This window comes from Echinops telfairi, unplaced genomic scaffold (assembly GCF_000313985.2).
Source record: "Echinops telfairi isolate 266 unplaced genomic scaffold, ASM31398v2 ScPeMD7_7469;HRSCAF=8507_0, whole genome shotgun sequence".
Lineage (NCBI taxonomy): Eukaryota > Metazoa > Chordata > Mammalia > Afrosoricida > Tenrecidae > Echinops > Echinops telfairi.
The window spans coordinates 78,961,651-78,977,203 of NW_022111372.1; the positions used below are offsets into that span (position 1 = coordinate 78,961,651).

The window sequence follows — 15,553 nt, forward strand, 5'->3', positions numbered from 1 at the left end:
AGAGAGGAGAAAAACACGGCACCATACACTTATTACACAAATGAGGAAATCAAGGCACAGGCAGCTTGCCCAAAGTTACAGAAATCTGATTGTCTGGCTACAGAGTCTGTTGTCCTTACAATCCCGCTGTGAGCTACGAGTCATTCAGCTGGGCTCCTTGGGCTTTGAGCCTGGACTCAGGAGTCAACGGAGCGTGATGAGCCATGCAATGCCATATGTGGCGAGAGCCTGCATCTTTCAAAGGGTGTGTTTCTCCATTGTGACTTAGCGATCAGCCACGGAGACATCTGTTCACGGAAACAAGTCTTTGGGGAACAGACCTCCATCGTTGTCAGGGAAGCAGGGAGGCATTATTCTCCTTCCTTCTGGTAACTTTCTCTCCATCCTTCCACTGCCTCCCCTCCCCCAACTCCGGCTTACCTCGGTCAGCATCATAAATGTAGACAAATTTCTGCCACTTGTAATGGTCGATGATGCTGATGAGGGCATCCTGCAGCTCTGGGCGCAGCTGGAGGACAAATTGATTGGATGTGTCGACAGGAAAGCTGGGGGTAATGAAGCAGACATGGAGGGCTCCGCAGAAGGAGGTCAGCATGTTCACAGTCCTCCTCTCATAGAATCCAAAAATGGCGTAGACTCCTTTGGAGAACTGGGAACAGACTGGAAGAGAAGAGGAGGGTTAATGGATAAGCACTGTTACAAACAAGCTGTCGGATGATTGCAAAAGTAATTCATTCATCTGTCTATTCATCCAACCCGTCACTCATCCGTCTATCTATTCATCATCCATACACCCACCATCCAAGCAACCAATGCAGCCTTCCTTTCAAAACACCAATATATCCAAATGTCTGTCCATCCTACATATCTATCCATCCCACTCGCCCATTCATCCAGCTGTCTGATGCAATATTTATTAGATCCCTCATCTGCTAAATGAAGTGTCGGCAGTTTGAAGCCACCAGCTGATCAGTGGGAGAAAGATGTGGCAGTCTACTTCTGTGAATGTTTCCAATTTTGGAAGCTTTATGAGGAAGTTCTACTCTGTCCTATAGGTTTGTTATGGGCCCAGAGAGACTCAACAGCAGTGGGTTGTTACATGCAAGATGTTGTCATGATTGTTAATTGGAGAAGTCATGTAGACAAAGCATTTTTCATGTGTTACTTTACTTTATCTCTATAATCACCCTGTTAATGTAGAAAGGAATGACTGGGTTGGTCATCTGTGAAAGGAAATCGAAAGCTAATGAACATTTCAAGTTCACACAGAGAGGATGTATTTGAGTTGGGCAGATATGCCCTTATCCAGTGATCGTTCCCTTACCCTGCCCAAGATGAGGCATAAAACCATGGTAAGAAAAAGGAGGTCTACTGTCTATTGCTGATGAAACATGTTTGATAAAACAAATGCTTCCCCGCCCCCCTCAACATAGCCTTTAGCTTTCAGTGCACATTTTCCTGCTGATGTTTATTTTGTGTTTGTACATCCTGCTAGCTGATCTGCAGACCTCCCAGGGTATGCGCCATAGTAATAGCTTAGCTGTTTGAATATCCCCACAGGATCCATTTTGTAGGATCCCTTTGAATTTACCAATTCTGCTTTACAGTTGGTTAGACTGCTGGTTAGAATATAATGCCCGTGAGACCAAGGTCAAACTCCAGGTAGGTCAACTACTGAGCTTCATTTTAATATATGATACGGGATGAAGGTTCATTCTCTTTGTTCCAGGCAGGGGACAAACCCCAACAATAGCCCCAACACCTGAAAATTACCCTCCGCATTGTACGGTTAGGCAGGTGCGTCATTGTCATAATAGTATTTTAGAGTTCTTTGTAGTCTTTTCATATATATTAGGCTTTTTAATCCTCTTCACAATCATCTATTTGTTTTTTGTTTAAGATGAGAAAGTTAATGGGTCTTAGGTCCACTGCTCTCTTTATTCCATTAGCTGCTTCCACAACTTTGAGTATGTCCCATGAATCTTTGGTACCACAGGATGTTCCTTAAAAGAAAAGCAAAAAAAAAAAAAAAAAATCTCTGGCCCACCATGTCTGGGAAATGATGTACACACTGCCCCCAGCCTGGGGGGTGCATACTGCACTCTAGCATAAAAGATCTTGAGAGTCCTGCATAAACAAGTCCTTTTTAACTTTAACCTAATGTTTGCTGAATCTATTTGCTGGAGAACACTTCATTGGTGAATATTTATTCATGTGCCATTGAAGGTACTCAGAGGCATGCTGTGCTAAATATTCCAAATAAACACTGGTCTTGCGTTGCCTATTGCAGGTCTCAGCTCCCAATCAGTCCCTAGAGAGTTCATCCCCTCTTAAAGATTTGGACTGGGTCATGTAAATCATTTTTCTGAACTCCCACCCATTTATTTTTTTATTTTCATATTTTTACTCCCACCCATTTAAAACCAGCATCTTATTTATAGGAAACATGGAAGATGCTCCTTAGCATCTGCTTGCATACTTTTCACTACTGGGCTCACACGCCCTCCCAAGGTCACCCTGTTCACTGATAGCCAATCTTTCGAACCTCATGGAAGTCTGCTTTTAACCCATTCTCCAGCACTCCTGATTCTAAAAGCCCCTGGTTTATAGCATGCGATTTCCAGCAAGGAGATCCATTCTCTGAAGCTAGCTACATCTTATTAGAAACAAAATAAAACCAAACAAAACTCACTGTTTTCCTGGCTTGTGCAAAAGCTCTCGGAGGGTTATTTTCAGGTTTCGTATTGAGCCCCCATACACTTCCCCCCTGAGCCCCGGGAGTTTTTCCTCCACATCCTGCTCCGTGTTCCCTGCTAGAGACGTGTTGGCCTGCGCTCTGCTTGCTTGGGGGACTCAGCAATGGCTGCTTCCTTCCTCTGCCTACAAGATTCTTCATTTGCATCTTTGCAAGGAGGACTCCTTCTCAGTTGACCCTCAGCTCAAATCCTTGCTCCTTGCACAGGCCCTATTCAGTCATTGCATCGAAACAATGAATCTACCCTTCCTTTCTTCCTCATCTCCTCCATTCCATCTAGATGTCCCTTCCCTGACTGAAATACTCATGATAGGAGCCCATTCTCCTTTTCATCCTTTTTCTTTTTAATTGCTGTATATATGGAAAATACATAATATTTTCCAAGTCAACATTTTTCATTTGTACAAGTCAGTGATGCTCAACCACATTGTTGATGTACCTATACCAATATCCCTTACCAAGTCGTTCATCACCATAAACAGAAACCCAATGCCTCCTGTTGTTCTGTGCCATGGAGTTGAGTCCATTCTAGTGCACAGCTCCCTGAGCTAACAGAGTGGAACTGCCCCACTGCTGAAATCTTGACTGGAACATCTCCAGTTCTTTCTCCCACAGAGCTGTTGGTGGATTAGAACCACAGACGATTTGGTTAGCAGTCAAGCACTTAACCATGTGCCACTGGGTTCCCCATTGCTTCCCAGACAATGTGAAATCATTGTTTTTTTGTTTACTGGTATATGTCTGTCGTAGCTCAGGTCAACAGGATCTCATGGGTGCCCCCACACCAGTGCGGTGCTTGGGACAGAATAGATGTTCAGTCACATTTTTTGAATGAATTAGTGAGCATGTGATGAGATGGACAGGGCCCACAGGAGAGCGCACGAAGGAGCTGCGTCTCTGTAGCTGACGAGGGGGTCACCTTTGGGTTCCTGTTCTGGGGAGCTGTCTGCTATCAGCACCTGCTTGGGCAGTCATCTGCTGAGGTGACTGTTTGTTCTCCCTTTCTGCTTCACCCTCATGAGGTCACTCCTTCCGTTCCCAGCAGACAATAGCGCTGTCTAAAATGTCGATTGTAATGGCCAGAATCAAGATTTCCATAAATATGGATTTCTCCACCAGGAAGCATACATTCTGCATAATTCTTTCCATGTTAAATATAGATTTGTCACAATACAGAATCCATCTTACAGGGTGCAGTGTATTGGGGGAGCATATAAACCCTGTTAAAATATTATAATATGGTCTCTATGGTATTTTACAGATCTATTCTCCCCTTGCAGCAATGAACGATTATCCTGTGAGATATACATCTTATGTTCCAGACCTATTCCCTCAGCTCATCTGCTTCCTTTCACATGTTTAGTTGGGCCTCTGGGGCCTTGCTGTCTGGCGTTTCTTGTGAAGCCTTTAGGATTGGATGAAGAATGGGTGGGATGTGGTGAAAAGGTGGGAGGAGACAGATATGATCAAATCCTTTGGCACAGAGGAGGCCCTAAAATCACATTTTCTCCTTAAAATCACATCCCTATTTTTGCCTTGAAAATGCATGGGTGTTACAGTGGGTTAAGCACCGGCTGCTAAATGCAAGGTCAGTGCTTCAAAACCACTGACCGTTCCATGGGAGTCAGCTGGCTGCTCTTGTAAAGATTTACAGTCTTGGAAGCCCTATGGAGCAGTTCTTACTCTGTCGTCAAAACAGACTCAGGCAGCGAGTATGCTTTTTTGGCTTCCTTTTTCCATTTCGAAAATCTCTCTTCCCTTAAACTGAGTGCTTTATCCTCTAGGGCCCAGAAAGAGTATTTACCCCTACTCTCAGGGAACACGCCGCAGAGGCGGCCTGGCCTGGGTTCACACTCAGTAAACTCTGGCTTCCTGAGTTGTCCAGTGGACGACCTTGGAGCTGCCTCCTGCTTTCTGCGAATCCGGAACAGCAGCAGCGGGTGTTTGACCCTGTGGGTCCAAGGCCTGTGGCAGAAGGCATTCGCTGGGTAGAGGGTGTGAAATAGTCAAGCAACGAGCACTTGGAAGGCATGTCTTTGAATCTGTCCCAGTAAATCCTCAATAAGGAGAGCTAATGCAGTCTTATAAAAGAAGCACTGGACTAGATTTCAGAAGATTGTATTTTTGGCTTTTGTCACTGCAAAAAGCACTAATGTGGCCTTCAGCAAACCCATGGCTTCAACATGCTCCCTAGCCTCAGTTTTCCCATCTGTTAAAATGACAGTTAACTCCATGATATGTAACCTCGCCTCAGGCTCTGACTTTTTCCATTTTAGTTTAATTAATTGGAAATTGCTTACTGAGTAGAAAACATGTTAGTTATTTGCTGGTCAAACCTTTCGCAGAGGAAAGGCTCTGACGTCATGGGTTTGCTGATGACAACATCCTGGCACTACATCTAGATGCTTATCCACCCTTCCCGAGCCTGGCATTCTCTTTGGGATACAATTATTAACCCATTGTGTGGTTTAGTCGCCTAGTAGTGGAGAATGGATGGAAGGAGGCAGTTAGGAAAAGGGGCTGTATTGTCAAATGTAGCAGGCAGGAGAGAAGAAACCAGGACATTGAAAAGCAGAAGCTGAGCTCTGCTGTGTCCTGCTCTAATTATAGATTCTCATCATGATGGCGTTGGATCAGAGAAGGCTGGACCATGTGGTGCCTTCCATTTAAGAAAATAGTGGTGGATACAAGGCCTTTTGAGAGGAGTAAATAAGAGCTAACAATGGAGAACCGACTGCCCTCTTGATGCCACACCTGGGACTTGTCTTTGCATCGGCTCCTTTCATGTCACAGAGCTGCAACTTAGGAGAGGACAGCCAAGGGCCAGCACTAGTCAGTGCTAAGACATTAACCCTGCCACTCGAGTACAGGGCTTGAGCTCTCCCCTTGGTGATTTACCACACTCTCGAATGTTGGAAAGAAACAGACCTGGCACATGAACCAACCAAGCAAATAAACATAAGCAGGGTGGCGCACTTCATGCATATTCCCCTCTTGTCCCTGGGATTGCAGAAGAGTATGCATACATGGGCTTATTCTTCTATTTGTCCATCCTCCTTCTCATTGTCTAGCATCTTACTGCTTGTAGGCATTCCGGTGACAGTAGGGGGAGATAGACAGCTACCTAGGCAAAAATGACTCAGTCTAGTGCTATGGCAGGAATGAGCTCAGGGTTCAGGCAGGGACATCTAGCCCTGCATTTGGGGACCTGAAAGGAAGTTCCCTATGGGAAAGCAGTGGCTTCAGTGCCTAAAGTTAAGCAGGCATCAGCCAGGAAAGAAAGCTTAGTACAGCTGTATGCACCTGAAAATTAGCCCTGGTCGGAGGATGAGAGGTAGCAAAGACCTGTAGGGAGTGCAGAGGCAGGGCTTATTGAGGCCCCATGGCAGAGTGTCCGCTTCTGAGGTCCTTGCCTCCAGGAGCTTCTGTAGCAGAATGTTTCCAACAATCAGAGTGAGTGAAAAAATGAGGCCAGGAATTCCCTCTTGGAGAGGCAGGAGGGCTGGGACAGACAAGAGCAGGAAACCCAGGCACTGCATGGCTCGGGCTAACCAATCCCATCCTCCGTTTGAAAATCCCTCCCCGGTAAGGCACCATCCACTTACTATCAATAAATGTCCCTTCCCTGGGCGCTCGCCCTGACAGCTCTCTCCCAAGGAGGGAACTCCTGGTATTAGCAACTCCTTTTTTTATTGTCACTTCATTTAAGGCCTCGCACACCGACATTTCTCCTGGGCTCCAGGCACCAGTCCCCAGGAATGTGGCAGCCTCACTGTAAATAGTGGATAATGAGCTGACAGGATAGCTTCATTTGGGGGAGAGAAATAGAAAGTGTGTATAGGTCGGGCTTTTTAGACAATGGTCCCCAAATCATTCTGTCTTTATTGTTGGGAATGGCATTCTTGATCTGATTCTAACCTGGTGACATCAAATGTGCTTCATTTCTGTCATTCAGAGGGTAATTAGAGTACTGCTTTACACCGACAGATATATGCTTTTACATCTTAGATAGAATACTTAGACGGCATGCAAAGAATCACCATAATAGATATAAATTGTTCCCAGCCCCTGGGAACAATTACTTAGGATCTCCATAGTTTCAGTTCCTGTCTTTTACTAGATAAAACCTTATCATCTATTTTCTAAATTCAACACATATTTTATGAGCACCAGAAGCTAGTAAAACCAAAGACTTGTGATTCAATGATAACACAAGGACAAAGATATGCTCCCTGCCTTCACAGAGCCTCCCAGGAGTTTGCTAATTTTTACATCAAGGAAGTAAAAGAGAATACGAGAGAGTAAGATGGGCACCAACTATTGTCTTATCAGGGTGAGAGGGGGTGGGACGTCAAATTTGTCTGTGATACTGATCAACTCAAAAACTCAAACTCATGGTCATCGATCCCATTCCAATTCACAGTGAGCTGAGAAGAACTACCCCTGTGGATTTCGGAGGCTGTATATCTTTACAGGAGCAGAAAGCCGCATTTTTCTCTTGTACAGTTACTATTGGGTTCGAATCGTTGCCTTTATGATTAGTAGCCCAATGAGAAACTCAACGGACCACCAGGGCTCCTTCAGGATAGTGATCATTAACTTAAAATTAACAAATACACGATTGTCACTACTATTATCGTCCGTGTGTATTAGCAGTTACTCACAGTCAGACGCTGACCTTGGCTACCTTGTCTTTGTTCAAGCAGAAAAACAACCAACCAACCAACCAAACAAACAAACAAGAGCTCAAACTAGTTGCTGAGAGTCAACTCAGGATCATGATGTTTCCACGTATGTCAGAGAAAAGCTACACTCCATATGGTTTTTAATGTCTCATTTTCCAGACGTAGATTACCAGGACTTTCTTCTGAGACACCGCTGAGTACATTCAAGTCATCAACCTTTCAGGGACCAGTGTATCCAAAGGTACTGATGTAGGAGAGATAATGGAGCACCAGGGGAACTCCGGGAAAGGCAGCATGGCTGGGGTGGAAGATAGAGCACAGAGTTCGAGGTGGGTGGGGACCTGACTGTCAAGGGAGTTGTGAGGATTCCGGAGATAAAGCTCCTTCATACCAACCATGTCAGGAGCATATTTCACCTTGGCTTCACTCTTCTCAGCTTCCTGGAGCCTACATAAGAGGGATGGCAGTGAAGGGAGGTGTGGCAGAGGAGCCATCGTTGTTCCTCAGATTTGTGTATTTATTAGGTGTTCATTACTAGGCACTGAAAACCAACAAGATGTGACTCTGTGATGAGGCTAAGAATTAGCTCACCGTGGGGCTCAATGGTCTTGGTATTTAGATTCACCTTGTAAACAAGCTGATAGATTGTAGGTTCTGCTGAAAAACTCCTCAGGTGCCTGTTATAGTTCCAGAGAAGCAAATGCAAGGAAATAACATTGAACAATCCCATTTTCTTCTCCAGAAAGCATATGCCTCATCTCATCCAGAGGAGTTTGCATTAAATCCAGGTTTCTCAAACTTATTTCTAGTTTAGCACCTCAAACAGGAGGAGGGACTTGACTCTTTATACTCATTAGGAATTTGGAGATATAGCTCCCTAGTTAGGGAATCTCCATTTATTTGATGCATGTTTCTTCTAGCTATCCACTCTTCTACATGTCTAAGAAATAGTATGCATCACTTGGTACAGGTCAGGCAGCAAGTGGGACTGGAGGGATACAACACAGACTAAGGCAAGTGACTGCTGTCATGGAGCTAGGTTCAAGGGAAGGCAGGGAAGATAAGGAAGAAAGGCCTGGCAATCGACATCCCAAAATTAGCCAGCAAAAGTCATATGGGCCACAACAGAATACTGTCCCATATAGCTATGGACGATGAATCAGCTAGGTAAGTAGGTACTGCACAATGGCCACAACAATGGACTCAAATATGCCAATGATCCGTAGAAGGGAACAAGATGATGTAGGGTTTCATTCTGTTGTGCATGGGGGCACCATGAATCATAGCTGATTCAATGGCAGCTAACACCAAAGTGGTATCAAGAAAATAAAATGAGATTATGTGAGAGTGAATTTCGGAAATAGTTTATGTAAGGTGTCAGGAAGACTTTCTCTGAGGAAGCAGTACCTGAGCTAAGAAATAACTTATGACAAGGAGCTTGTGGACAATGGGTCAGGGACACAGTTTCAGGCAGAAGAAATAGAAAGTGCAAATACTTCGAAGTTAGCTGAGGAACAAAATTGATGAGCTGGAGAAACACAAAGAAAGCTAGTATGGGTATAGTGGAGGTGGTGAGAAAAATAAGGTTAGCGAGGAAGTTGAAGAAAAACAGATTGTATACCTCTATGAGCAAAACCAATGCACTTCTAAAATGCATGGTGCTTTGCTTGTAGCTTGGCTGTCTGGGTAGTGCTAGGCCATCTCCTTGGTCTGAGAAGGTCAGCCCCAGTGATTTCCCCAGACCATCCACATCTTCCAGCCTACAGGTCAGTGGAGGAGAGTCCGAGCGTAGGGAAGATTATTCTGGCTTGATGACAGAAAAAGGAATGTCTTCTGACTCCGATGAAATGGGGCTTCAAACTTAGGATGCTTAATGTGTTCACTGGGTTCTAGTGTAGGTGTTGTTGTTTGGAGCTTGCTTTCTCAAAAACAACAACAACAAATCAAACTGTGTCGAGATGATGTTGACTCATGGTGACTCTGTAGGAGTGCAGGATGGAGTATAACTACCTCTCTGGATTTCTGAGACTGTAATTCCTTATGAGAGTAGGAAACATCATCTTTCTCCCATGGAGTACTTGGTGGTTTCAAACTGGTAACCTCGTGGTTAACGGCCTAACTTGTAACTCACTAAATTAGCAAGTCTTCTGAGCTTGCTTTAGGTTCTGTATACTCAACATTCATTCATGCTCTTGCTCCAGCCTGCACACCCTTCCCATACTCCTCAAGTATTATTATGGGAAAAAGATATTTTGAAGCCATTTCACATAATACAATGTATGTATGTATACTATCTTTTTTATCACCTTACCCAAGAACAGAGAGCATATGTTGTTACACTGAAAGTTACATTCATCATCTCTAAGTCCTTTCCATGGAAGGCTCAGCTCAAATGCCCTTTCCTTCGTGAAGTCAAATCTATCTGTTGTCAGAAAGTCTCTGTCCTTTCAAATGTCCCAGGAGTTTGTATCTCTTACTCATTTTTATGTAGCTCTTGTGTTTTACCTTTCTAGGTTTTTCATTGCAAGCACAAAAATAAATGCAAGCGAACTTCAAGCAAAATCAAGTGCTGTGAAAGGCGAGGGAGGAGTCCCAGTGAAATCCTGGACCCTAGAGGAAACGGACTAGAGCATCTCTGGAAATGTGTGGTGGTGGTACGATGCCGTGAGCAGGTTTCCACCCATAGCGACCCCAGGCGACAGAACAGAACTGCCTCACAAGATTTTCTAGATGTAAGTTTTATTGGGACAAAATCCACATATTATACAATACAATAGTTCAATCATCAAGAAGATTAGTCATTACTTCAATCAATTCTTCAAGGAAGCAGATGGTGAATATTTGTCTCTCAGAGTTACTGGGTGGGTTTGAGATACTAACCTGTCAGTTAGCTTAACTCTTGTGTTACTAGGTCCCCATTTAGGAATGTAGGTCAGGAATTCACAGGCTACCTGTCTCTTTGGGTTTCATCCTTTCTCTTGCTATGTGTGGTAACTTCTCAAAACTTATTGCAAAGATGATAGCCAAAGGAATATGAAGATGCTCTGAAATACACCAGATGCATGCTGGGTGTATGGAGTCAACCAATGTCTACTCCATTTCTATTTGCCAATAGTTTATTATCTCAATCAAAGTCCAAGGTGTAGGCTAGGTGCTCTATAAATGTCACACCCATGCATCTAAGTATTGGATTTTAAGGAAAGAGCTGTACCTAATTTAATTGCCGGCTACTTATGAGTTCAACACTAGGCCTGTACTGAGAATCCAGTGTTGAGTAAGACAGATGACTCTAGCCTCATGTACTTACATTAATCTTTACAACACCAGGAGAAGCTACACGAGTGGCTTACCCAATATTTTTAGTACATGAGTGAATGAAATATGAATGAAAAAAGGCAAATTGGTCATCTATATTCATCAATTAATGCTATCCTTGGAAATTGCCTCCCTCATGACACATGGCATTTCTTGTGTTGGATGGAAGGGTTATCGTTTGAATTACCAAGCAACCTAGTAACTTCTTATGCATTTCTGTCTCTTCACCTATCCCTGAGAGGTAAGCTCCTCTGGGTTGAAAGTCTAAGTCTTTTTTCTTGGTATGTAGAGTATCCTATTCTCAGGCAAAGAGAACAAGGATACATTCTAATTGATGTTGCTTTTTTCACATTCATCTGAGTTAGGGCTTACCATCTAGTTCCCAAAACCTGAGGGATAGGCAATTCCACACTGTGCTGTAACTCACTGAACGCTACCATTCCCCGTTGTCATGGTTCATCACAACCAGAATCCCAATCAAACATAATGTATCGCTATACACATACAATACCCAGTTCCCCAGCCGGTGCTCCTCAGGCAAGAAGGGTTACTTCCTCCTTTACCCTCTCTTCATTTAAAGACCACCCTGGTATGTAAAATTGGTATTATTGGAGAGTTGGGGACTACAGCCTATCTTCAGTGCTAATGCCTCCCATTGTCATTCATTGACTTTGGGGTGTCCCTGGATAGTCTCAGGATGCATGCAGCATGTTGAGTGGGTGGGGAGATTCTTCAAAATGACAGAGGTTGTGAAGTGTTGGGGACAGTGCTAGTTGGAAGTCGCCAAACACCAGCCACTTCCTAATGCCCACCTGAGTGGGGACCCAACTGGCCACTCTGTCTTCTCTCAGCCCACACCCCCCCCAAAAAATTCCTTATGTTTTTATCCTTTACAATTACCCCCACCAACGTCCTTGGTACCTCCAGGCCCAGCAAGGCTCTCCATGCCAGTCCATAACCTCTTGTAATTCTGCCATTACCCTGTACCTTCTGTGATATAACAGGTGAATGGGAGACAGCATCCTATGGCTAAGGTCCCCCACCATCCCTCAGGTGGCCTCGTCATTGCTAACATTCAGTACATCATTTGTGGTAGCCTACTGAGGTTGTCCCAGGACAGACTTGGCCCCACACAATGCCTAGACAATGAGAAGTTCTGCCTCAGTTTTTCAAAGTTATCTGAATGTAAAACATCAGATAATGAGATTGTGATGGTTAAAATTTAGTGTGCCCACCTGGCCATTGGACATATGGGGGATTCATTGAAGGGCGGAGAGATAAATGGCTCAGCAAGCCTCGCCTTTCTGACATCTTGCTCTTTGATTGTCGGGCCAGATGTGGCTGCCTTAGCTAGTTCTCTGTCTCAGCTGGCCAGGCTCACTTCCTGTGAGACATCCCTGAGGAGAAGCCACATGGACTTCTGGGTGCTGGATCAGCCGTGTGGAGACAGACCCCTGCCAGCACTGAGACACTTACACCCTCACTGATTCGGCTTTCCTCCTGCATTCGATGTCATTGCGTGTGTTTCCTGAGTCTGAGGAGGACTTCGTAGATCAATGCCAGACGTATCGGTTTGGACTGAACTGGGTTAGGATGCTTAATGTACAATTACCCTTTATATAAAACTTTCTCTTATAAAATGAGTGTTTATGACTTTTTTTCTCTAGTATACCTGACTAACACAAGATATTTCATAAGTGATGAGTAGGTTCACATAACTCATCCCTTGAGATGTCACATGGATTCACAACAAGGACATTTGTCCACTGCATGGAAACCTGCTTAGCATCATTATATGGGAAGAGGAACTTTGGAGATAGTTAATAAAATATACACACAATGAGGGATCAATCCTTGAGAAAAGGCATCATGTTTGATACAGTAGAGTGTCACCAAAAACGAAGAAGACCCTCCGTGAGCTGGATGGACACTAGGGCTGCGACAACGGGCTCCAGCATAAGGAGGATCAGAAGGCATAGGACAGGGCACATTGTATAGGATTGCTATGTTGCCACAGGATGGCACTGAGTTGAAGCAGACTTGATGGCACGTAACACAACAGCAGCACAAGGCATCTAGTTGTAGTTGTAATGCCTTCTTTGACCTACCACTTAACCCTCAAATGACTATGGAATCATAGGACACAGATTGATGGTGCTAAAAGGAATCTTGCCTCAAGGTCCTATGGACCTAGACAGATGGTTTATAAACCATACTTTGATGCCTACTTAATCTACAAGGGCTTGGAACATGCAAACACTATTTCCAGGGGTACTCTTAAACACAAAGTAGCTAAAGGTACTTAAAAAAGGATGAATAATGATGAATAAAAGAGCTGAATAGAAAATGTCAAAGGGCAGGTAGAAAAGACAAAGTATTAGAATAAAACGTGCAAAGGCCTAGAGTTAGAAAGTGAAAAAAAGAAAAAAGCTTTTCTAAAACTGAAAGAAGTGAAAAAAGAGTTTCATTATTGAAGGATTCTTTAGGCAAAACAGGGAGTGCTAGTGGCCTAGTGGGTTATACGTTGGGCTGCTAACTATAAGGTCAGTAGTTCAAACCCACCAACAGATTCTCAGAAGAAAGTTGAGGCTTTCTACCCCTGTAAAGTTTTAAACAGCTTTGGAAACCCACAAGAGCAGTTATACCCTGACCTGTAGTCTGATAATGAATTGGAATAAACAATGGTAGTGAGTGAATGAATGATACAGGTTGCAACAAAAGATGATACAAGGAACACAAAGTTATTGTACTAAAAAGAATTGGTAGAGATTCAATCATTTCAATCAAAACCCAATGGCATTGAAGGAATAAGTCCAAGCAAGCTATACTGAAGAAATTCAGGGGGGTGGTAGGGGGAGGGAGACTCCTGGAACTGATGGAATACCAGTGTTCTCAACAAATTGTTGCTGTGCTGGAAACACTCACTAATCTATGCTGGTAAGTTTGGAAGACATCTAAGTGGCCAACTACAAGGGATTTGTATTTGTGACTATTTCAAAGAAGAGGATGGCCCAACAAAATGTGGAAAGCGTGGAACAATATCATTAATATCATGTGCAAGTCAAATTTTGCTGAATATAATTAACAAATGACTGGGTATCTATAACTCAATCCTTGGGATATTAAATGAATTCAAAACAAGACCATTTCATGCTTCATGGAAAACTGCTTGGCCTCATTATATGCCCATGTGTTCTTATGGGAAAAGGAAGGTTCAGATGTGTTTCATATAATATACGAGCATACTAGGAAAGAACAGTCTTTGTAGAATGACATCATGCTTGGTAGATTAAGGGTCCATGAGAAAGGGGAAATGCTCAACTAGATGTACTGACACAGTGGCTGCAGCAATGGGCTCAGACCTAACAGTGAGGGGCTGAGCAGTGTTTCCTTCTATTACATACGGTCATTATGAGTCAGAACTTCCTGGTCTCTGTCTTGTGCTGCTTACATGTTGATGCTGGTGATTGACACAGTAGGGAGTACGTGGGAAAGGAACCCTGAGAGAGCCAAAGTCAATGGTTGGTGTTCCAACTTGACTGCAAGCTGTTCCCTGCCTTCTCTACTAGAGCTAGTGGGGCACAGAGCTCTCAGAGACCAACGGAAGTGTTCACTCAAGAACAGTAATAAGGCAAGTAGGTGGGGACAGCTCTGCACTATAGACTTCCTGCCCTAAACACTACTGTCTTAGACTAAAGGAGGCTCTGTCACTGCCCCACGGCTAGAAGTTACTTTGATGAGATGGTAAGAAACACTCCAGCCTTGAGGGAGCAGGTTCATTCCGAGGTTGCTTTCAAAAGTGGGCATGTTTCTGAGGACAGACAGTGTTAGGGCTGGACAGTTTGGGGCCAGGACTCAGCCACAGGTCAGGACCCCATCAGAAATACTGGGTCAGGGTCTGACTCTGGGGTAGCTGGGATGAGGGGATCGATTTGGGACAATGGTCAAGACTCTGATTTGGAGCTGGAGTAAGAGCTCATTCTTGGCTTGAGTTTAAGGGCTGAGGTCAAGGTTGAAGATTGGGGTTGAAGTGAGGACTCAGTGTGGGAAAGTGTTAGGTACTCAGGCTTGTCCTGGGGAGAAAGGTGTTACCACAGAGTCCAAGTGAGAACAAAATGTACAACCCTTGGGAATTAGCACTTAAACCATTCAGAGACAGAAATAAGGACCAAGGGGGAAGGGTATAAGAGATCAGCCTCATAGCTTCCCCTCCCTCAGGTTTAAGCACCTAAAAAACAACTTGTGGTTTGTGGATGTACCGCCTCCCCCAGGACTGATGGTTAAATCATTCATGAAATGAAGTCACTCACTCTTCCTTTGGCACTATCAATTCCTGTTCCCTGATTGGTGAGAGAAAAAGTATCATTGTACTTCTTACTTACTATTCTGTTTTTCTGAAAATCATACATGCAAATGAATTTTCTAAGCCACAATGGCAAGCCTACAGGGCAATAAACCCTTGTGAACTTGATTGGCACCTGTCAATCAAGGCTGTTTTACAGATCCTCAGATGACAGCCTGAGGGTGCCCTGAGTCAGCAAAATGCATCCTTCAGCTAGGGTATACCTGCTGAGAGGTGAAAGGACAGAAATAAAGTAGAAAATAGGTCACAGAAAGAAAGGGGTTACACATTTCCCAAACCAAACAATACGACAGGAAACCAAATCCCACTTTGTTACTATCTGGAGGCACTCCTGATTTTCGCCCTCTGATAATGTCTAGAGTTGAAAAAAATGAATCAAGTTCAGTGAAGGGGGCAGAATAAAAGCTTAATTGATTTTCTCTATACGCCTTTACT

At 43.9% G+C, this 15,553-nt stretch overlaps 1 protein-coding gene across 2 annotated transcripts in view; it reads right to left on the reverse strand.

Moving 5' to 3' along the window:
• The window catches only part of GRIA1 (glutamate ionotropic receptor AMPA type subunit 1), a 392,988-nt gene that overhangs the window by 190,619 nt on the left and 186,816 nt on the right, over positions 1 to 15,553 (reverse strand). For both annotated transcript variants that reach the window (XM_004696740.2, XM_004696739.2), the window contains exon 3: positions 421 to 660. In XM_004696740.2, coding sequence (XP_004696797.1) covers positions 421 to 660 — 240 coding nt within the window. The remainder of the gene's footprint in view (positions 1 to 420; positions 661 to 15,553) is intronic.